Source organism: Cyphomyrmex costatus, unplaced genomic scaffold (assembly GCF_001594065.2).
Source record: "Cyphomyrmex costatus isolate MS0001 unplaced genomic scaffold, Ccosl1.0 scaffold291, whole genome shotgun sequence".
NCBI lineage: Eukaryota > Metazoa > Arthropoda > Insecta > Hymenoptera > Formicidae > Cyphomyrmex > Cyphomyrmex costatus.
This window is the reverse complement of record NW_017277029.1, coordinates 230,175-254,410: the sequence shown is the minus strand read 5'-3', so window position 1 is coordinate 254,410 and position 24,236 is coordinate 230,175. Positions and strand designations below refer to the sequence as shown.

At 31.2% G+C, this 24,236-nt stretch overlaps 3 protein-coding genes across 4 annotated transcripts; 1 reads left to right on the top strand and 2 right to left on the bottom strand.

Annotated features, from left to right (window-relative positions):
- Positions 1-2,553: 2,553 nt before the first annotated feature.
- On the top strand, positions 2,554-10,459 carry LOC108775267 (beta-1,3-glucan-binding protein). Its single transcript, XM_018541577.1, has 9 exons — positions 2,554-2,701; positions 3,704-3,931; positions 4,040-4,173; positions 5,532-5,674; positions 5,841-6,004; positions 6,759-7,132; positions 7,328-7,429; positions 9,148-9,241; positions 10,045-10,459. The coding sequence occupies exons 1-9, from the start codon at positions 2,554-2,556 to the stop codon at positions 10,452-10,454; spliced, it is 1,797 nt and encodes a 598-aa protein (XP_018397079.1). The 3' UTR covers positions 10,455-10,459.
- A 226-nt stretch (positions 10,460-10,685) lies between these two features.
- Positions 10,686-12,442, bottom strand: mRpS10 (mitochondrial ribosomal protein S10). 2 transcript variants are annotated; one of them, XM_018541580.1, is made up of 5 exons: positions 12,026-12,442; positions 11,767-11,952; positions 11,566-11,693; positions 11,012-11,213; positions 10,686-10,818 (listed from the first exon to the last, which is right to left on the bottom strand). In XM_018541580.1, the coding sequence occupies exons 1-5, from the start codon at positions 12,038-12,040 to the stop codon at positions 10,768-10,770; spliced, it is 582 nt and encodes a 193-aa protein (XP_018397082.1). In that variant the 5' UTR covers positions 12,041-12,442; the 3' UTR covers positions 10,686-10,767. The 2 variants fall into 2 exon arrangements, with proteins under 2 accessions (XP_018397082.1, XP_018397083.1); XM_018541581.1 differs by having other exon boundaries at positions 11,767-11,935; positions 12,026-12,441.
- Positions 12,443-13,651: 1,209 nt separating this feature from the next.
- On the bottom strand, positions 13,652-23,339 carry LOC108775266 (uncharacterized). Its single transcript, XM_018541575.1, has 9 exons — positions 23,279-23,339; positions 22,364-22,707; positions 22,081-22,270; positions 21,503-21,657; positions 17,402-17,697; positions 17,106-17,331; positions 16,733-16,937; positions 16,052-16,612; positions 13,652-15,958 (listed from the first exon to the last, which is right to left on the bottom strand). The coding sequence occupies exons 1-9, from the start codon at positions 23,337-23,339 to the stop codon at positions 13,788-13,790; spliced, it is 4,209 nt and encodes a 1,402-aa protein (XP_018397077.1). The 3' UTR covers positions 13,652-13,787.
- Between the last annotated feature and the right edge of the window lie 897 nt (positions 23,340-24,236).

Sequence of the window (24,236 nt, the reverse complement as noted above, 5' to 3'; positions counted from 1 at the left end):
CGAATCCGGGAGGTCATCCGCGAATACACTAAGGGCGGAACTTTCGACCCGTCTATTTACTGGGCCCCAGAACCGCCAGACGTCGCTAAAACACCGGCCACGGGAAACCAAGTTCCAAAAGATCAAACCACGAAGAACCCGGCAAAATCAGTTCCGCGACCAGGGCCACGTCCTTGCACCCCTCCACCCGTATGCGTGGCGCCAACTAGGAAGCCAACTCGGCCCATGCTAATTACAAGCATTAAGAAGACGGGCGATAATTAAAACCTATTAATATTAATAGCTAAGGCATTCTACTTGATTCTTGTTCTGTAATATAATAATCTTAAATTTATTATTGTTATATTTTCTATTCTTTCTCACCTCTATTATTCTTACAATTAAATATACAACACATATATATAAATATATACACATATTAAAAATCAATTAGTTTTAGGTTTGATTATTTCTTTTTCTTTTAATTATCCCCTCCTATCCTCCCCAAAGAAAGACGTGGATGAGTGAAGCTATATGATGAACTACGAAGGCCATCTCAATATGGTACAAGACACTGACGCTTCCTCAAATCTCTCAATTTAATTTCTAAAAAGAGGATACAATGGGCTTCTGCATGACGAATTTTGCTCAGAATTCCATTATCAATAGCCCAGGCTATAAAGACTAACTTTAAAATTAAAGACATAATATCGTGCCTTTCGGCACTGGTGACAGCAGCCTGCCTTAAATACACAAATACAGAATCAGCTGAGAAGCCGAGGCTTCACCCCGCGCGCCCCGCTCCGCGCTCGCGTTCCCCCTTTCTCCCCGCGACGCGTCTCTTCCGCAGCATAAGGCATCGCGAACCAATCGGGACGTAACACTTATAAAAAAAATTTTAACTTTTTATAAATCACCTATACAATTGTTATATATCAGAGCTCAACACCCTTTGTAAATTTCGGCCGATTTTCGAATCGGCGCGCCTTCTGCTGTTTCCCTCATCTTCGACCGTCGTGCGGCATTTGAATTGCGCGCGGGTAGTGAGGTGAGAACAACGGAAGGCGGAGCCGATTCGAAAATCGGCCGAAAATTGCGAAGCGTGCCGAGCCCTCTGTGTTATATATAATTTATATTATTATCATTATATTTGTAAAAATTGTATTGAATTAAGGGGTTATCCGGGTCTAGAAGGCAAAAAAAAGGCCTATTTTCGTGAATTTTTTTAAAAGATCCTACGACAATTTTACAATTTTCGTTTATTGGATATTAAAATATAATGTTTGAACTACACTGTGTAAAATTTTGAACGAAAAATATTGAAAAATGAGCCGTTGAGAAATGCTTAATGTTGACCACGCCAAAAAAAGTGTCCTTGCGGTAGTTACATTATCTCCGTCAATTTTCATCTGAAATCAAAAACCCAAAGTTTTTCTGTTAGTGTATGCGTATGGCTTGTCTTTGAACGAAGGATTCTTTTTTTAATTAAAAATTGAATTTTTTGTAGCGTTTTTTATAAAAAATGTCATTTTTTCCATAAATTTTGGCCATATTTTGGCTTATAAAATGAGTTGTAATTGAAGATAAAAAAAATCCTTCGTTCAACGACAACAAAAACATGTCTAAAAGCAGTGTGCAAAAGCAGAAGTCGATCGGTGCAATAGTTTTTGAGAAAAAGTAACTACCGATTTCAAAAAAGTGGTTTTTTGAGAAAAACGCGTTTCAAAGCGGAATAAAATAGAGAAAACAATTTTTGTTTTTTTACTTACATGGAATCATCGATTCCAGGCCCATAAAGGGAAGGTTCCGCTGCAACTGCAAGGTCCAATGCATCTTTTTGGTCTTGCCGAAGCTTCATTCTCGCTTCTCTTCTCTCGCTTCTTCGGCGGCCGAGGTCGAATTGCCGGTTATGACGCATTCGACACGCTGCGCTTTAAATTTCTCTCATTCCTACAGTTTTGCTCCGATCGACTTGTAATTTTCGGACAACATTCCTGACACTTTGTACTATTGTATAAAAAAGTTTGGAAAAAATGAATTTTTTGAAGTGCCAAGACCCGGATAACCCCTTAAAATGAGATTATATATTGAAAAATAAAATGAAACTTTTCCGAAAAAATGTTTTCTTTCTGACTTAAGAAACTTTTCAAGTTACCCTCGTACACATGTGCTACTATATGTATTGATACCGTTGCGTGTGAAATTATAACATTGGTGTTATTATGTGTTACTGTTAGTGTGTTGGATTATCATTCTCTCGTCAATTGTGAATAACATATTAATCAGCCTCCGAATAAAATCTGGACAATGACCCGAGGTTATTTGCTTTCACGGGTATTTTAGATGATTCGACAACGATAATAGCTGTTCAACGAGGGAATCCCAAAACAATAAAGACGTAATCTGCATGACGAATAAGGAAAAACGTAAAGGAAGGGGCAAAGAAAGTGAAGATGTGAAAGAAATAGCAGAGTCGACCATTGAAATCGTGAAGCGTATATATGTTAACTTTTTTTTAGTACCGACTTGATAAATATATCGCGTCTGCAACATTGAGAATTGGTAATCGCAAACATGCTCTCCCGCGGAGTCGATCGTGCGATTCGACTGATTTTTGCACTAGCATGCATACTTATTATTGTGAAACCAGTGTTTCCCTATGTACTGCCAGATCCGACTTTCGAGGTGTTAAAGCCGCAAGGTCTTCGAGTCTCTATACCTGGTAGGTTTATTTATAATTAACTTTTTCCTCTTATAATAGAAAGAAGAGTGTTTCCAAAAAAATTCTTCAAAAAAATCATATAAAAAGATGACCTTTCAAACAACATTAAGAAATGTCTGATTAAATTCCACTCAAGAAATAAACATTATTACGTAATATATTTTATGATAACGTATGGAATGTTGATATTAAATGTTGTATTTTACACATATGAGATGTAATGTATTAAATTTACATAATGTAATAATAATAAAAATTCATATATATTAATTTAAATTATTGACATTGTTAGCTATTTTATATATTTACATAATTATTATTATACGTATTGAATTTGTTCTATTCAAATTTTATACGGAGTTCATTGAAATTGTTTGAATCAAATATAGCTATCTGATATCAGTTCCATAGTTTGTTTTTTTACAGTTATCATATTTCTTACAACTATAGATCGTACAACAAAAATATGCAAGATGAGAAAAACTTCAAAGTTCTTCAAAATGAAACAATTTTATTAGCACTGCTAAAAGTAAAAAGCGAAATATAATGAATAAATAATTCATTACAATAATAATCATCATATTAATAATAATAAACACAATATTCAAAAATATTCCGATAATAATGATTCTTTTTGCAAAACTGTTTCATTAATGTTAAATACGTTTGTTTTGATTATTATGTTAAAAGATTAATGATGATTATGTAACCTAAGAAAATTTAACTCACAAGAAGTTTAACTCTTTCAGCATATATCTTATCTTATATTTCAAGTTTTAACATAATTACATATATTTCTAAGAAAACAACATAATTATCGATAAATATAATATCATATAACTAATTATAATAAAAATTATATGTATATTTTATTATCTAAAAAATTAGGATCACCTAAAAAAATAAAAACATTAGATGTTAGTAAATTATGTATTAAATAATAATATTTGAATAAGAAAAAAGAAAAATTAGTTTTATATTTAACGACGATGCGATTAATAGATGCACCGGATTTAAGAATATTTGGATTCCACGCCAACATCAACAAAGCAATTCGCACTAATGAATACGGTCAACTTGCCGGTGATATCTATTCAGCAACAGATGGCCGTTGGATTTATGAGAATTCGGACGTAACGATACAAAATGGAGATGTACTTTATTACTGGATCTATGTGCAAGCGAATGGGATTAATCACAGAAGGAATGACCAAAGATGGACGTATTCCCGTAAGATTATAAATACATATAATTTCACTGATATAAAAATAATGCAATTATTACGTATGTATAATATTTCAAATTTCGAATTAATAACAACGACAGAAAATGAAGTAGTTAACAGTCAAGAAACTACACAGAGCTCCTCAAAATACGAAATTCCCACTGAGGGCCGATTATTACTTGAAGACTATTTCAATTCTTTCAACACATCATTATGGAAACGTGAGATAAAGATGCCATTAGATCCGGTGGGTAGTGAGTCTATTATTTATTATAAAATTATTAATAATTTAATAATATATGTATATATATCTGTAAAAAAATATATATAGGGTGTCCCAGAAAGCTCGAAGGTCCTTTCTCCGGCAGATTCTATGGAACATTCTAAGACAAAAACCATCTATACAAAAATGTCCAGGCTACAATAGTTTTCAAATTATAAACGATTAAAGTTGGCCAATTGTAGAGTCTGAAAATCGCGCGCTCAGGGGCGAACATCGCGTGGGGCCCTTGTACATTGACTCGCTTGTTAAATGTTGATATAATTGAGACAATTGTTGCAAAATGTGTAACCGTAGAAATTCGGTTTTTTATTGTAAAACATTAATAGTTTTATCAGATAATAACGCTTCATAATAGGAAACCGAATTTTAGCAGTTAGGCACTTTCGCAGCATCTTGAATTCAAGAATCATCAGTGAAGTGCGTCAGTCTTCGTGCTTATTACCATTATAGTTTTTTAGTTATTTAATTTCTTCCAGTTTATTAAAGAAATATGATAAATTAATTTATTATTTGACATAACTTATTTAACAACTTTGACAGTTCGATGTAATGATTGAAATTCTGTAATAAAAGACTGAATTCTATGTATATAATTTCAATTATACAATTACATACGAATCTTAAAAGTGAAATCTCTTTACCATTGTATGTAAAATTAAAGCGCTTACCGCGAAAGTGCCTAACTGCTAAAATTCGGTTTCCTATTATGAAGCGTTATTATCTGATAAAACTATTAATGCTTTACAATAAAACACCGAATTTCGACGGTTACACATTTTGCAACAATTGTCTCAATTATATAAACATTTAACAAGCGAGTCAATGTACAAGGGCCCCACGCGATATTCGCCCCTGAGCGCGTGATCTTCAGACTCTACAATTGGTCAACTTTAATCGTTTATAATTTGAAAACTATTGTAGCCTGGACATTTCTGTATAGATGGTTTTTGTCTTAGAATGTTCCATAGAATCTGCCGGAGAAAGGACCTTCAAGTTTTTTGGAACACCCTGTATATTAGGTGTACAAATTAGTTCGGTCCGTTTTTTTGTGTTCAAAAATACATTTATTTCAAAACAAAATAAATGAACAGATTAATTAAAGTATTGTCGCTGACTACTACTTTTTCCCCATCTCTCAGGCAATTTTCGAATTCCATCTCGAAAATATGACTCGTTTTTGAAGGCGACCATCTTTTGGAAAACGGACCGAACTAATTTGTACTCCCAATGTATAAAATGTACAAACGTATATATCAATCCATACAATGTAGATATATAGAAATATATTTTTCACTCAATAAAGTTGATTATGTTGAAATTAGGACTACGAATTCTGCGTATATCACAATAAAAATCACGAGCAGCTTGTGAAAGTTCATAATGGTCAATTATTCATAAGGCCAATTATACTGGAAGACTATTACGGCGAGAACGCGACCGCATATGGAAGATTGCAACTTAACGGGTAAATACAAGTAAATTAAATTTCTACTACATTTCTTTTTATCTTATAGGCTGCGTTCCATTTCACGCATATGCGCGCATTCCCATATAGTATACGTGACGCTCACTATATAAAATGCGCGCATATGTCTAAAACGGAACGCAGCCAATACTCTATCTTTTCGTAGATGTACGAGCATGATTGCCTTCGAATGTACGCGAAAAGCGCTATCCTACAGCATTCTGCCACCCGTTATATCCGCACGTTTTACCACAAAGGAACATTTCATTTTACGATACGGAAAGATCGAAATACGTGCAAAGTTTCCTGAAGGCGATTGGCTGTATCCAGGTAATTTTACAATCTTTTTATTGCGAGCGAGACATAATTATTAAAATAAATCATATTACGCAATGTAAAACACGTTATGTTGAATTTGTACAGTATCATAGAAATTATAAAATACAAAATATAAGACAATATATAATTTTTTATTCGCAATTAACATAAAATATGTCTTATTAATTGCAAATTACTAAATATAATAAGTTAATAACGAAACTTAGTTTCTACATATTAATCTAATTAATTTGATTTTTGTCATTTATTAATGGTGTTTTTAATCGCGCGACGTCTTCTGCGCCCGACTCCTATTATCCTTTATTCTTTCCAATTTGTATTCTAATTAATTTGATTTATTTTTATCGGTCTCATTTTGAATCATATCATTGACGTATTGCAGCATACATATATATATATATTTTTTTTTTTTTTACATTTAATTGTGAATAAATAAGAATATATTTCACGTCTTATTAATTTATATAATAATTAATTTATTATAGTATTATATAGTTAAAAAATTTTTTTTACTCTCGTCAATTTTTTGCTTTACTATAGAAAGTTTCGATTATTTTTTTAAATTTTTCTAACAATATTACTTACAATTAGACTTAATTTATTTCTTTGAGAGAAAAAAATTTAAACGTTTAGTGGATTTATCACAATTTACAATATTATTTTTTTCTAAGAAAGATACAAAATTACCACAAAATTTTCAGGAAAATATATATTTAAAATATATATCCTATAATAATGTTATCAGAAATGTGGCTCGAGCCACGTTATTCTACTTACGGTATGAACTACGCCAGCGGCCGTGTTCTTCTGGGTTTGACACGTGGCAATGAGAATTTGGTGAATGCCACGGACATTTCGCAGATCTATGACACTAGACGATTGGATTTTGGCGTGAGAGTAAGTCCATCTTCTAATGAGATCGAAGAAATAGTCGTCACAAAAGTAAACGAATTCGGGCCACGGTGGACGAAGGATTTCCATGTGTACACGACGATCTGGACCAGTGATGGTTTCACGTTTTTGGTTGACGGTGAAGAAATTGGCCGAATAAGCCCCAACGAAGAAGGATGGATAAGTGGTCTTCACGCAAACAGAAAAGCTGCCCCCTTCGATCAAGAGGTATCATTTCAGCCATTTCAGTGCACTAAAATTCTTGTTATTACTATAAAATGCTTTTCTTATATCATTCTTTGTAATAAGTACCAGCATTATAAACTTATAAGTTTTAAAACACCATGTGTATACACACACACATATATATATATATATACATATAAGTTTCTTAAAATTAAATATTTATATTTTTTATAATAGTTTTTTATTACTCTTGGTGTCGGCGTGGGTGGAGTACGCGTGTTTCCGGATGGTACACACAGTTCTGGAATGCAAAAACCGTGGAGAAATATAGACGCTAAGGTCCACATTTTAATATTATTTAACTTTATTTTTATAATATTTCTTTTGATATTATTTCATTAATTTATGGCTAATTTAATATGTTGATGCTTCAATTTTCATTTTTAAAATATTCTTCTCTAAAAAATAAGTAGATATCCGTTTTTTAAATATATATAAAATATCGTCTTGATTGTAGGCAATGTTGAACTTCTGGAACTCTCGAAACCAATGGCTACCAAGCTGGAGACGAGACAGTGGCGATAAGACTGCTTTTGTAATAGATTACGTCAAAGTGTGGGCTCTTTGAATCAGTTGTGGGTTCGTTGATACATGCATAACTTTATTTTTTATTATATTCACCATTTTTTTTTTCATCATTTATATTATTTGTAGTAGTAAACCGGATCTTTTACGGCGCAACAATTATATCTTACCGCGTAGGTATTCAGTATTGCGAACATGAAGAAATAAGCTATCAGCAAAAATAGGCAAATCGGTTACCTTCTGATTCAATAATGGCAGAAGATTACAACGTTGCCTGCAATGTTATTGCACTTGGATTCTCCACCAAGACCTATAAAGTCCTTTTTACCTGCGTAACGCAATTAGAGTCCTGTAATTGGACCGCTTCTGTTTCTATAAAAGGGTGAACGATGTTCCCGTAAAATTGGAAAGAAATTCAGGGTCGTCCGGAGCTGGTTTTTACCTTTAATGATGCCTCCATTAGCCTCTCGGACGGTTATTCTCTGATAATATTCTTGCCGATCACGACATGAACATGAAAATGTCTAGTTTACCAAGGGCATATAACATTTTCTATAGAACAAATGGTACCATTAATTTCGTATTCGTTTTAACTAAATTTTATTCTATGTGTTGCTTTCCTTTTTTCTAATGTAATTATTTCTCTATTCTATTATTTTCTATGTCATAATCAAATATATATAAAATTATATAATCAAGTAGAGAATAATCAAATATTCATTCATATTCCAAAGAAATATTACATCATTATATGAAATACAGTAACGTAGCTCGCAGCTAAAAATATGATAAGTATCAGACTTTATATATTATGGCAAGTGATGATTGTCAAGGTCATTCCTGTGATCAGCCTCGACTTTACTCGTCAATTTCACTTTCTTTACGTCGTGAAGTTTCGAAAGTTTGAAAAAAATTTGTTTCCAAGATCATATATAGTAAAGATCTATCTGAAATTGACAGAAGTACTTTTTTAAACAATGCACAAAGAAATCAGATAAAAAAAAGGAACATAATTAAAGCACAATGTCGACTTTCGACCTGGTCCATCATTCAAACCGGTTTACCTCGGTTAATGTTGGAAACAAGAAAAAAGGGTCATCATGCGATTTCTTCCGTCTGCTTCGTGGTATCACGACTGATGCTCCAGCCGGATCCGATTAATTTTAACGTCTACGCTACGCACGTGTGCTACCTTACTGTGGCATAAAATATCGACAAAAGTCGAACGACCTCAGTTCGGCTTGACGTCTTGTCCGGTTTTGTTTTTGCGCCTCTTCTACGCGGCGAAACTTTTTCCTCGTGAACAGTCGATCGATAGCTCCCGCGGTAGCTACCACGATTTCCTCTCCCACAGTTGGCAGACAATTCAAACTGTTCTAACTCGTAATAAATTTTGTTAAATGTGTGAACTTAGTACTTTATTTTAACTTAAGTCAGTAAGTCAGTAGTCACTTGTAGAGACCTCGTGACAGATAATGACTTTGAAAAAAGTGACTATTATTTTAATCGTCTTCGTTTGGGCTGCTGATTCTCTGACGGATTATTATCCTCGTTCAAGACGATCAAGTAAGTGATTTTATAATATAATTTTTATCGTTACAGACTGTATGTAATCTTAACTCTGGAATTTTTCTCTCTTTATTCTTACTTTTCTAACATTAACATTATTCTGAGTAAAAATTGATTAACATGATTAAGAAAGATTGTTTTACTTTTTTTTATATCTCCTTATAAGCTGCAAGGAGTTAGAATAACTAAATTAATACTATTTTAACAAATGAACTTTAATGTTAAACAATTTTATTAAACTCAAAAAATGCACGAGTAAAAATTTATCTTCAATAACACTCTGGTAAGAATTATCTTGATAATACCAATTATATCTTGAGCTATATAAAGTTTAAATACATTCTAAATTAATAGATATTTTTTTACTATAGCGTATCAGAATGATTTTACATCCATAACTCAACATCTAAAAAAAAACATCTAAAGGATATTTCATAAAAGAGTGATCAAAATATTTTATATATACATATATAAATTCTTTTTACATTGTTTTAATACATTTGTTAGTCAGTGTGCATATGTGACATCGATTTATTATCCGAACATAAGCTTAGACAAGAATACATACCTATGTATATATTTAGCAAAGATGTCATTTAATTAATGCATGCTTAAATGTTAACAGTCGTCATTATTTACAGCATATCAATTTTTTCATCTCACAATGCATGCAGTTGAATAATTGAAAAACTTGATTAAGAATGCGTATTGTCAACATCGTTGTTGAAACCAGCTATATATAAAATTATATAAGAATTAGATAATTAAATATTGTATACATTATGAAAATTTTATTTCAGGTAATGAATATATATTGCACAGATGTACAGCTACCGCGGAATTAATTAGAAAGCACAGGAATGAGGATGTTGGAGCCAGTTTACGCAGAGCCGAAGGAAACTTGGCACAATCGCAAATGGGACAAAAAGGTTCTCTAATTGATGCTATTCAATCTGAAACTTCCAAGCAATTTTCGAACGGTGTTTTTCGACGTATGACTCATATGAGAAGACGTGGTAGTGGACACGCTCGTCGAATCGCAGGCAAAAATTTAGCAGATACACCCCTTAAAACTGTAAATATCGACATACCACAAGACAGACCATCAGTCTTCAAGAAAAAGAATCCGTTACCAGAACTTTCGCGCAATATATCTGGCAGAAATATCGATTCGTCGCCACATGTAATAATTATTAAATCTTTCACTTAATATTTTTCCAATGACATTCAATTTATATTGCCGTAAATTTTAATTTTATAGCAAATTAGCATAACTGCGTAATATAAAATTACTTATAATAATATTAAATAATAGCATATAATTTTTTTGGAATAATTTACCAATTTTGTCTTTCTATAAAAAAAAAATATTAATAAATATTAATTTTGTGATAACTGCGGCCTTTTAAATAAGTATTGAGTTAAATAAATAAAATTCAAATGTATTTTTTTGTAGTTTATATCAGTAAGCTATCTACAACCTGGATCATATAAACAATTATTTATAATTACACATTATTATGTTATGTATTACCCATTGCAGTTATACTCTCGGGCAACTTCTCCATCTCAACCTGTAAACAAAAATTCCTAGATAAATCAGATCCAAACGATTTTGTGAATCTATTTTATATTACAAGTCTATTCTTTTCAGTTAAACTTCTTGCATTGTTTTCTCGTTTTTTCGTTTCCAACATAGAAAAGAAATAAAAAAAAGATAAATAGTATAAGAGAAGTTTAGTTGGATAAATCGAATAAAACTCTGACCTTGGTCACTTTCATCGCCACTCCTTCTGGCAAATTTCTTTGAAGATATTCTAGAAAAGTATCTGCTGTGGATCCAGTCAATTTTAAAAAGTCTAGATAGCGATAATAAGTTCTAATTTCATATTGAACCCGATGTTTTTTATGAACATGAGCAGATTTTAACACTGTCCATCGTTCATGAATCGCTTTATATGGTGCTGTACTGTAAAAATATACATTTTTGAATATTATTCAATCAGATATTTTTTGTTTCCTCTACATGAAAGACTTATATAAATACACTCCATATGGTACTTCAATATAGAATTTCAATAAGATCCAATCATCAGCTAAACGTTAAATAACTAAATAAAGCCTGATTGTGTACCAATGTTACTTTTGACTTTAAACAAGACTAAAAATTTTTACTTTGTTTTTTTAAAACTGAAAGCAAAGGAAATATGAAGATATTTAAGCCTTACTTAAAGTCAAAGTAACATTATGCGCACACGCACACACACACACACACAATCGGGCCTAACTAGAACATTAATAAACAAAAAACTAAAACATACTTTCTACCTATGTGGATCTTCAAATGATCTGCGGCCATCGTTGCAAATTGTCCATAGCTCTTTAATACCGCTGGATCATTCCCCCTGACTTCAATTTCAACTTTTTTATACAACTTATCTGGCGTATCCTAAGAAATAAATATCCTATTTATACACTATATTCAAATAAATTAATAAAAATATAGGAATAGCAGAATTTACCGTGTTTATCGAGAGCGAGACCTGTTCTTTTATTGTATCTTGTCGCTGCTCATTTTGTTGCTGTGTTGACATAAAAAGTTTCATGGAGGGTACATCGTTTCGTAGATGTTTACGCATGAGGACACCAGAACATCCTGATTCATGTTGTACGGCAGCAAAAGTAATATTTCTGAGAAGAAGTGGTAGCTAACAGAATATAATAAGGTTATATTTAACCTCAATCGCAATTTGCATTGACTTTATGTTTATATCGAGATACCTTTGATGAAAACATTTCTTGTCGTTATATCGGTGAACAAAATTCCAAGCGAGATAATCTCTAGAAATTTTATGAATTTATTATTTCCGTATGTAAATACATCCGTTCATATATACATCTAGTTGAACTGTCACTTAGAACTGAACTGAGATCAGTTTCAAGTTTGCTGGAATGCTGGATCATAACCAATAAATCAATCCAATCATGTTCGCTTACGACTCAGCATTTAATGCATATCACACAACTATTTCTATTAAATAATAGAAACAGTATATACGATATACTGAATATAATTGCAATTAGAATCGTATAACAGTTGTGTAGTCGATTGTGATTTCCATATAGGTGCAGTGTTTGTATTTGCGTTAACAGCAATAATACGAAATTCTATTCGTAGAACAAAACACTGCAATTGTTCAAAGTTTATTTGCAGTATTAAATTGATGAAGTTAATATCCACCATTTCAAACTAAGTTTAATACCCAAATATTGCAATGTTAAATTTTGTTAAACATAAATTAAATACTGGAATTACAAAAAAAATTTTAATAGTTTGAATAATTAAACATTGACATCTGGTTTTTTTATAGTCAAAATAGCACAATTAATTATGCCTAAAGTTACAAATGCATATGAATGTCTGTGCATAAAAAAACTAAATATATTTATATATAAATTAGGAAGAGAAAATTACTTAACATATATGCATGTTTAGATCCGCAAAAACTATCTGCTGTAATTTAAATTTCTTGTCTTTAAAGATTGTAAAATATTTAATTTTATATAAAGTGCAGTTTTATATATTTTTATCTTATGTTTAGTTTGTAATAAACAATATCTGTTATAGAATTTTATTTAATTTGTTTTTAATTCTTACAATTTTGATTTAAAAGAATATACATTGTTATTCATGTAATTTTCAAATACAATAATAAGCAGGAATGCGAGCATGTATTTGAAATACTTTTATTTGTAAAACGGTGTTTGTAGGATAATTGTATCTTGTATTTTGTATTTCAGCAGAGCACATGAAATTCAATTTTAAATATAAATATACTTGATATTTTTATGTGCTCCGCTGAAATACAAAATATAAAATACTTTTATTGCAAAAACTTTTAAATTAAAGTATTTCAAATACATATCCAGTCCTAATGATAAGAAACATATAATTTTAAGATTTTTAGATATGAAATATGCAAAATATCAAGCTTGTGATGTATTTTAAGAAACACTTCAATGAGAGATACAGTTAGCTCTATTATTACATACATATAAATCAACTGCAATTCATATTATATATATATCTCATTTGCAATTCGTGTAAAATTATGTATGTACAATGCTTCTCAGTAAATATATAAGCTATTTTTATTTCTCTCATTGCACAAAATAATGCAACAACATTTAAACATAAAAGAAATAAGTATTATTTGCTTTACTTCATTAAAATACATATTGTATATTAATAAACTGTTTCATTACAAATCACTTAAAGAATGAAAATATCTCCAAACACTATATTGTTTACACAATAATCACAATTTAAATCATATAACAGAGACAAATATTTTAACATATACTGCAGTCGTTTATGAAGTTCTTAACTTTATTTGACATCGCATATTTATTCAGTGTGTTTTTAATATCCATTCAATGAAAGATCTATGTGCTTTTGTTTCACAAACCGAAATGATCAAAAGTGTGATACTAAACTATTATCAAGTGTAACATTAAAATATTTTGTCTAACAATCTTATAACTAACGTCGATCCTTAAACAAGTTGGCCACAAAGGATCGTTGCGGTGCTTGTAAACCATAATTTGATTGCCATCCAACGTTGGTACCAATATTGGATCCAACGTTAGTACCTCCTTGCCAGTTGGTAGATGTGTGTGATGATGATACCTTCTTATTCATATCGTTTAAAGGTAACCAACGCGAGTCGTTTATGTTCGAATTATTACTGTTTTGGCAAAGCGATTTCGCTGGAAACATCTGCGACTTGCTTTGCCAATTATCTTTGGATTTTCCCCAAGGATCCTTATCAACTTCTCTGGACCAATTGCTCGACGAAGGAACCTGATTATCGATGTTCCTGTTCAATCCAACATTGCTGTCGTCCCCCCAAGGGTCCCGTGCGTCTTCTGGTAGGTCATTCCAATCGTCTTTGTCTCCTTGATTCCAATCATTAGATTGCGGCTGTTCCCATCGCGGCTTGTTTGTATTCATCCAAGGCTCTTTATTACGGCCACCCAAACTTTCATTGCCCCGATTCCAATTTTCGCTACTATTTCCCGATCTGGACGAACCGGGCCATCTATTGTCTGAAGTCTGCCAAGGTTCTTTCATACTTGCAAGTGATTGTTTCACATTCCATGAATTTCCATGAGATGAAGATTCTCTGTTATCCCAAGACTTGTCTTGATTAGTTGATTTGCGATATTTATCATTATCAGGCATAGCCTGCCAATTTCCACTCATTGTCGGTTGTCTCTCATTGCGCCAAACGTTTTCCGGTCTTTCATTAACAGACCGTTGCCAAGTACTGCTTTGTTCAATAGCACCTCGACTTGGTATGTCCCATTCATCTGCAAATCTATTTGGTGGCGAGTTCTGACGTCTTGGAGGAGATTGTTGTCGCCTCGGAGGAGATTGTTGTCGCCTCGGAGGAGATTGCTGTCGCCTTGGAGGCGTAACATTACGTATATGTGATCCTCGATGTGGCGAAAAGTGTCTCATGGGAGGCGACTGATGCCGCGGTGGAATCAAGTCTCTTGGTCTTGGTGGAGACATCATCCGGACAATAGGCGACATATGTCTTCTTTCTGGAGACAACTGTCTCGCGGATAAGTCAAATTCCATAGAAGACATTTGTCGTCTAGGTGGAGACAACTGTGGTCTTGGCGGTGATATATGCCGTCTTATAGGTGACATTGGTCGACCTGACATTTGCAAAGATCGTCTTGGCGAAGACATTTGTTGATTAATCGGTGAGAACGGACGTCTAGGTGGCGACATTTCATGTCTCTCTCTATCATCAGATACCATTACTCTCATTGGCGACATTGGTCGTCTCTGAGAATATTCTCGATGTGATGGAGAATTACGTGCTTGATACGATCTATCTGGGGAAAAATGTCTCTTAGACGGTGAAGATAAGCGTCTCGGTGGTGATAGTAACGGACGCTTTGATGAAAATCCATCTGATGGAGGTGCTCGTTGTGTAAATGATAAATTCTGCCTTTTCATTGGAGAAACAGGTTTTCTCGAAGATCCCATATCGCTCCAACGATTTCTATCAAAACCTTTATTCTTATTCCATGAATTATCTTGATTTTGTTGTCTATTTCTGTTGTCAAATGATTTTTGAGGAAATTCCGGTCTGTTGTCAGATTTATTAAATTTTTTTGACATTGGCATTACCATATTTGGCTCTAATGGTGCAAGATTATGATATTTTTTGAATTTCGGCTTATTGTCCTCTGTTTCTAAGTATTCTTTATTTGCCGTCGTAATAACGATATCCTGAGCACGAGTTTCTTGCACAAATCGACCTTTCAAAAGAGGATCATCGTCAAGTTCTTTTTTTGACTCAAGTTCAGGTGGCGCAATGCGATCCCACACTGAACGTGGCAAATGAGTCTGAATTTTATTAGTTTGGTCGAGAACTAAACTTAAAACATTTTTTAATTCCTTAGCGGTCGTTGCGTCAACCGTAGGAGATGGACCGCTTAATTTTTCTTTAGCTGCTTCAAGTATTTCTCGACTTTCATTTACCTTTTGTATTAGATCTGTGTCAATTCGGTTACTCAATAATTTTTCTCTTAAATCAATTTGTTCTTTGACCTCTCTTGTCTTTTTCTCAAATAATGGATTGATGCGAAGAGTTGAGTTTTCATGAAACCAGTTCTTTTTCTTAGCTGTAACATCTGATTAATAAAAAATTGATTAGATGTGCGTGTGTGTATGTGTGTGTGTGTAATATCATATAATGTCTATTAGTTGTGTATCACCAAACTTACCATGTTGCCCTAGTTTAGGTTTAGGTCCAACCTTTTCAATTTTTTTTTTAGACATTTTTTTTATTTCTATTATGTCGGGCGAATGGTCTCGTTTTAATTTTAGTTTACCTTTTACTGGTGAAGATGGATTGCTTTTCACTGCTTTGGTTATTTTTTTCGTAAATAACGCTTTAGTTTTTTCCACAAGTTCAGGTTTGGCTAATGGATTCTTTCTTATCCATGTATTTTCAACATTTTCAGGTTTGTCATTATTGATTATTTTCTCTAAAACTTTAGTATTAGCCAACGTTTTGCTTTCTTCCTCCAACATTTTAATAAACCACGGCTGCGTAAGTCTATGCATGAGTCTACGTTCCATTAGAATAACTACCTCAAAATGAGGTCCAGTAGGCAATGTATCGACGACACATGCTCGAATTGGCATAAATGGATGACCAAGCCCAGTTTCTATAGGCCGTGCAAGTTCTAATATTGCTCGAACTGATTGTTTTGTCAACGTAGTGACCATTACAATACGTCGAAGAGAACTGATCTTCCTTAAACATGTCATTACTTCGATAGCTAAAAGATACCATAACTTTAGGATTTTATTATCGCAAGAGATATGTTGTGATCGGAATGCTAAATGTTATCAATTAATCTTCAATAAAACAATAATTAAGAAAAAATAATTTTGCGTACCTCTACCTATATTGGTGCCCGCATTGACTATACAATAAGTCACACGATTTTTATTATATAAATCACGCGCAGAATTCAATTTAATTACAACTTCGGATGGAGATCCCATTATGAATGATACATTGTATATGTTGTTCAATTCGCATGTCATTTCAGCCTCCTCTATTTCCGAAGGTGAATCAACTCCTATCACTTCTCGACATTTCTGTTATAATGCAATGATAATACATTACTCTTTTTATTAATTTGCTTAACACTGCGTTTATATGTACATACATAACGCATAATGTTAAAAGTCAATATGCCTTATTTAGGTTGTTTAATAATGCATCTACTTACATACGTATCTTATGTAAGTTATGCAAGTACTTACAGATGCTATTGTAAGTCCAATTACACCTATTCCACAACCAATTTCAAGTACTGTAATTTTTTTTGTGGGTTCAAGCATGTCCGCAACTGTTTTAGCTACATTCCATGCACCACCAGCATTACACCAAAAGTTCGTCTTTGGCGCAAGCTGCACTTTCAAATTACCCACGGTTTCATCTAGAGCTTCTGCTCCCACTAAGAATGTTGTAACAATTTTATCATCGCGTCTGAAATGAATGCAATATGATATGCAATTTTCTGCTATTTGGAGCGTAATTTATCTTGTTAGAATCTTACTTGTTCATCGATTTGCAATAGAGAGATTTGACATTACAATTTCTCCCCGGACCGAACTCGTATGTCTGTTTCAAACGATCCATAACGCTACGACTAATATTTTTCCCGGTTGCAAAAAGCATAAGTTCATCTTTGCTATTGCAACGTACTAACAAACACAACCAATGTTGTTTTTTATCTTGATCTACATCTTTCTTCGTGTCAATATCCATAGATATATCATCTGATGGATTTTCATTAGAAGTGTCTTCAACTGTGTCTTCAGATATAGTTGTTTGAAGAAAATCCTCAAATATCTGTGTATCAATAATCATCGGTATTACAAATCTTATATAACTTATATCTAGTATAAGTTATCCAATATTAAATTATGTTTTTTTTTTTGCATTTAAGATTTATACTGCGCGTGCGCACACACATGTATTTGTATATGTATAACATGTTATACGCGCGTGTGCGTGTGTAACATACAGTAAATGAAAAAAATAACAGTTACATAAATAAACGATTTTACAGGAATATTTCCAGAGATTGTATATCTTAAGACGAAATAAAAATTAAATGATGTAAAAATAAAAGTAAGCAATTCACTAGAAGATTCATAATTTTTATTTTATTCTTAACCATTGTTAAAATCAAAAGTGAAAAATCTTTCTAATATCTTACTTTATGATCTATTTTCACAATTTGCTTGTCACTTTATCTCAAGAATAATTGACAATATTTAAGATAGAATTTATAAAACACAGCATATTTCTTATTTAACATTAATGAATTAAAAATTGAAAATTTAATTGATTAGATGATATTAAGAGAGCACTCAAGTTTTGGTTGCTATGACTGGAAAAATGCTAAGAATTGATTGGATGCTGGATGTAATTATAAATATCGTGACTTCACTCTTGGATCAATTATTTTTTGAATTATTTAAACTAAACTGTAAAATTCATACGATTGATGAAAACTATGTATAGTTAAAAATAATTTCGCTCATTTTTAATGTACATTAAATATTAAATTTTAATTCATATTATGTAACATTCTATTTATGTTTGTCTTTGTCCGGTTTTTTCAACTTATTATATTGTATTTACTCATTTTTGTAATTTTGATTTCATTTTAAGATACACGATCGACCTCCTGAATAGGGGGGTTTATGCATAACCCTGCACTTGCTATAAAACAAAAACAATCAAGTGTCTCAATAAAAAAAATCAATTCTCGAAATTGACCTGGAAATTCTCCGAATTTTAATTCCGTCGAGAAATTTTGGGAATTGATAAAAAGGAAAATTTTCGAAAAATGCATCACCAACAAACGTCAATTAATCAAGTATTTATTTGATTAATGCGCGGCATAGGACTGAAACAATCGAAATAAACGGCTTAAAATATAAAGAAAGTATGCTCAAACGAATTAATACGATAATTGCAGCAAAAGAAGGTATTAAATATTAATTGTATTGTAATTTTTTTTACTTTATGATTCATAATTACATAGCTAATTTTTTAAGTGTATTTTAGTATACAACTGTCCACAAAAAATTATCATGTGCATATCTTCATATACTGATTGTATTCTTAATTTCTTACACAAACTCAAAAAATACATTTTTCGAATCATGACTTTAATAATTTGATCACCCACTCTGCCACTGTATAGACGCATGCACACACGCACGCACGAGTTATTATTAATTTATTACAAATCTTACAAAAGTGTATTTAATAAATAAACTTTCATATATATATATATATATTATATATAAATAATGAATTATATATGAATGAATTTAGCTTTTAAACGAAATATTATCTACATAGTAGATATTTTGTGTGTGTATACATGTGCGTATGTACACATACATACACACATACGCAAGTATTTGAATGGGTTAGATAATTCTGTTGCTTTATACATAATAAAATTTATATTATATTTTATATTTATTATTTATTACATAAACTTCATATTGTAGTATTATCATATTTAAATCATGTTATATCAAATATGTATTCTTTTTGGATGTTTGTATTTACATCTTCAACTATCACAGACATTATTTGCATTAGAGTATCAATAATTATGAAATATATATACATAGATAATATACATGTTATATGTATATATATCAATGTATGTATTAATATATGTACACCATATGTACATGTATCAATAATCACATTTTTCAATTTTCTCTTCAATTTTCTTTTCAATTTTTGATTATTGTTATTCATCTTTCTCTTTTCTTGCAAAATAAGTTCTTATCCATCTTTCCATTTCACTATAATAGTGTAATATAAGTATCAAACGGTATATAATATTTATTTATATTATTACATTATTTTGTTTATTAAAAAATATAGTATATCTTGAAAATGAAATCCATGATGGAAATTTTAAGTGCATTTATTATACATCTATATATAGCATTGTGCAAATTAAATTTATAGATGCTCTTTTTCTTTCACTGTTCTTATATTTTATACACATATGTATATACATATATGTACAATTAGTCATATATCTATATATTTTTTCTTATTTATTCTTATCATGTTCTTATCGATTGCAATCACTCCATATACATATAAGTAGATTCCAAAGGTTTCCCCTTTCTTATTCATATATTTAAGACATTGTATGCTTTTATAGTATACATACAACACAAAGTCAATGTATTACCTTCGAAATGTATTTTGTTATGATGCATAAGTTTCATTGTATATGACTATTAATTAGATAAAGTACTTTTAAAATAAGTAAATATCCTTGTTTTACAATCTTTTTTTTACAGTATATTAAATAGATTTAAAAGATAGAAGAATTACTTTGCATATTTTGTTGTGCATATTAGGGTGGCCGTTAGGACCAACATTTTTCGCTACGCCCCCCAAATCTACTCCAAATAATTCAAAAATAATCCCTGAATTTTTTTAGATTTTTATCTTCACTCCTTCCCGTGCCGGCAGAGCCTTGAAAATTAACATTGGTTTTACATAAGAAAAACATTTTTTTCAGTTTTTCTACTGGCATTTTTACTGTAATCAATCTAAAAATCTACCCAGTGAGATATCTCTTCTTGAATGTTTTCCGAATCCAATGAGCCCAGGTAGAACGAAAAAAATCGATTTCCGGCCGATTTATTCCACTTAGAACATTGACCATTTTTTGCCATTTTTTATCCATTCATTCTGACTATCTTGTGTTTCGGTTTTCAACGATAAAAATCTAAACTCCACGGGAATTTCATGATGTACCACTATCCACGTAGATTTTTATCGTTGGAAATCGAACCACAAGAAAATAAGAACGATTTTTATTTCCTTTACTTGATTTTTGTTAAAAAGTGTTTGCGTAATAAATTCGTTAACTCAGCTCTGAATTACCGTTTTCAACTCAATCGGAGCTCATTTTAAGCGAAAAACTGTATGGAATTCGAAATTGTATGGTAATTTTAAAATGCATTCCAATAACGTTATTTTAATTTAATTGGAACATTTTAGACTTTTTCCGTTTTTTTGGCAAAAAGTGGTCAATGTTCTAAGTGGAATAAATCGGCCGGAAATCGATTTTTTTCGTTCTACCTGGGCTCATTGGATTCGGAAAACATTCAAGAAGAGATATCTCACTGGGTAGATTTTTAGATTGATTACAGTAAAAATGCCAGTAGAAAAACTGAAAAAAATGTTTTTCTTATGTAAAACCAATGTTAATTTTCAAGGCTCTGCCGGCACGGGAAGGAGTGAAGATAAAAATCTAAAAAAATTCAGGGATTATTTTTGAATTATTTGGAGTAGATTTGGGGGGCGTAGCGAAAAATGTTGGTCCTAACGGCCACCCTAGTGCATATATGTATATCTAGCGTTATTGTTTATAATTATTAGATTTCATTCAATTTTTATAAGATGAAAGATGTTCACAAGTTCATGCGTATATGTTTCAAGAGCTAAATCTTACATATGTTTTATAAACAAATGTAAATTGTGTTCGCATATAAAAATATAAATTAATCAAAAAGTTTTTATCCGTCTTTTTATTTCATATATAAAAGTAATATAAAAATAAAAAACGAATAAAACTTTTTGTAATAAATTTTACCTTTACTGCCTTTAAAACAAAAGATGGAAATTCAGTTATATGAGGGGCAGTAGCAGACCCTATTCCAATTGGTTCAAGATTCCAAACTGATTTTAAAGTATTGGCAGAAGAATCTGGATCTGGTTTTATAGACTCCTGTATGGATTTTTTTTTACCTACACACATATCATATTACAGATAAATTTAAATCCTGATTATTTCTATTTGTACATTATCTCATTACTTTATACAAAAAATAAATACATTATATTATTAAAATATAGAGAAATAAAATAAGGTTATTTACATCTCAACTCAAAATAAATTATATATCTACAGATAATTTTGTGCAGAAAAATTATTCTATTTATAGTTCTTTAATAGATTTAAATCTTAATAATATTAAGCACACAAACAATGAATTTTTAAATTAAAAAGAATACGAAAAGTACATATGTATATAAGCAATTGATTAATAAATATCAAAAGCGAACAAACTTACCAGTTTTTTTGGTAATGTGTGCTTTCCTTAAAGCTATATACACTTACGAAACAAAAGAGTTAATATAAAAAAAACTTTAAGATATTTTTGTACTTACATTGAAATTTCCATCGATTAGTATTCGGTTTTTTTAATGAACAACGGCGAATTGGATCTACCTTACATATAGGCGATCCTTCTATCTTCTGTATTCTTTCTAACCATTTTTCATAAGAAGGATAGGAAACTGTTAACACTCGAGCTAATTTTGACAGTCTTTCTTTCAAAAGAGTGTTTTTCTCTGCAAGCTAGAAAAAAAATTTTATATATAATGTGCACTTGTTTTGCAAATATGTTAATACATGTATATTAATTACAAAAAATGAGATTTATTAATATACCTTCTTTTCATACCACTTAACCTCTATAAATTCTTCTTCAATGACTGTTACTTCATCTTTTTCTTCCGCCTGTTCTTCTCCTTCTTTTTCTGAAAATTCTGATTGATTATTTTCCTTCATACATTGATCCACGCAAAAGGTTTCTGGATCTAATTCAATATTTTCTATCACATCCAAATGATGCATCACATCTTCATCTGTTACATCTTTCTGTCCATCAAACTGATCTAAGTCAATATCAGCAGTAAAATCAGTTGTATCATTATTTGATTCTTGATCACATTCCATCATTGAATTCAATTTATCTGTATTATCTGTGTTATTATCATCAGATTGTATACAAACTGCAATGTAATGAAAGTTTTATATTGCACAAAAAACATTACATTTCTATATAAATTTATACTTTTGATGTCATAAGCTTTATTATGGCTACCAATACTTCAGTTAATCTTAATATATAAATAAAATTACTTATTTCTTAGACTATATTATAATATTTAAACTATGATTGCAATAATATTTTAATCCTGACGTTTAATCCAAAGCTGACATCAAAATCTGTAACATAATTATTAATACTGTATTTATGAAACTTATTTCATTTATGTTGACTAAAAAGCACTAATTTCAAGAAATCAAAATAATTTATATTAAAAAATATGTGTATGTGTGAGTACTGTGTTTATTTTAATATTTTAAATATGTAAGTGTAATAAAAAATATATAATTGAATGGTTCAATAAATTGACATCAATTCCAAAAGATTATTGGAAATAGTTGTTAATATCCTTGGAATATACTCTTTGAAAGATTATAGGTGAATCATTCTTGACCTGTATTCTATTGAATCAAAACCATATTTCACACATAGTTCATAAGACAACACAGAGAAAAAAGCAATATTTTTAATACTTTGTGTCCTTGTAAGGAAGATACACAAAGAGTATAGCATTCTATTCCACTTAACATTCATAGCTAGTATCATTTCATTCTTGTTGCCATCAAATGTTAAACAAGGATGAGATAATGAACATAAATGTTATAAAAATGTGTGTGTGTTAAGTAAACACATTCAAAGTAATCTCTAAATTTGCCAACTCATGTAAAGTACATGGCCAGTCTCATGCTATGTCGCTGCACTCGTCTTAGTGCTGAGACACTACAGTGTCTCTTGAAAATTAACATAAATGTTTATTTGGTTTTAAGTGACACAGTCAGCCAAGAATTAATTATACAATATATATTCTATACATAAAACTTCAGAATAACTTTCTATATTTTACCAGAGTCAGTTTTAGGATCTTGTTGCGATGTATTATCCAACTTTGGAGAAGTTGTAACCTCTACCTGTGAATCTTTGGCCGTTTCAGATATCTCTACTTCTGTGCATTCATCTATCACCTCATAGCATTCTTCTTTGTTTATAATTATATCAGTATTTTCTACAAAACATATAAAATTGCATAGAGTAGTATAACATACGATTGTAATCATAAATAGTTAAGCAAGTAAAGATGAATTTCTCAAATATTTCACCCTTCAAATTGATCTAAACTTTTTAAACAGCTTTCAACTATATAGTTGCAGCTGCAAAAGATTTACCCGTCAACGAGGAATCGCCCATGGCTCCAATTTGTGTGGAAACACGAAGGCGAACAGAATAACACTCGTGAACAAAAAGTTTATCGTCTTCGAGTTGCGATAACAACTACACAACCATGCATATGACGTAATGCAGTGACTGGTAAGAGAAATGACGGAATAGTTGCTCGTAGTTGTAGAACAGCAGCAGCATTAAGCATCAATTCGAATGGGGGTATATGCGTCTTCGATTATTCGATATATACGAGACGCAATTCTTACCGTTTGA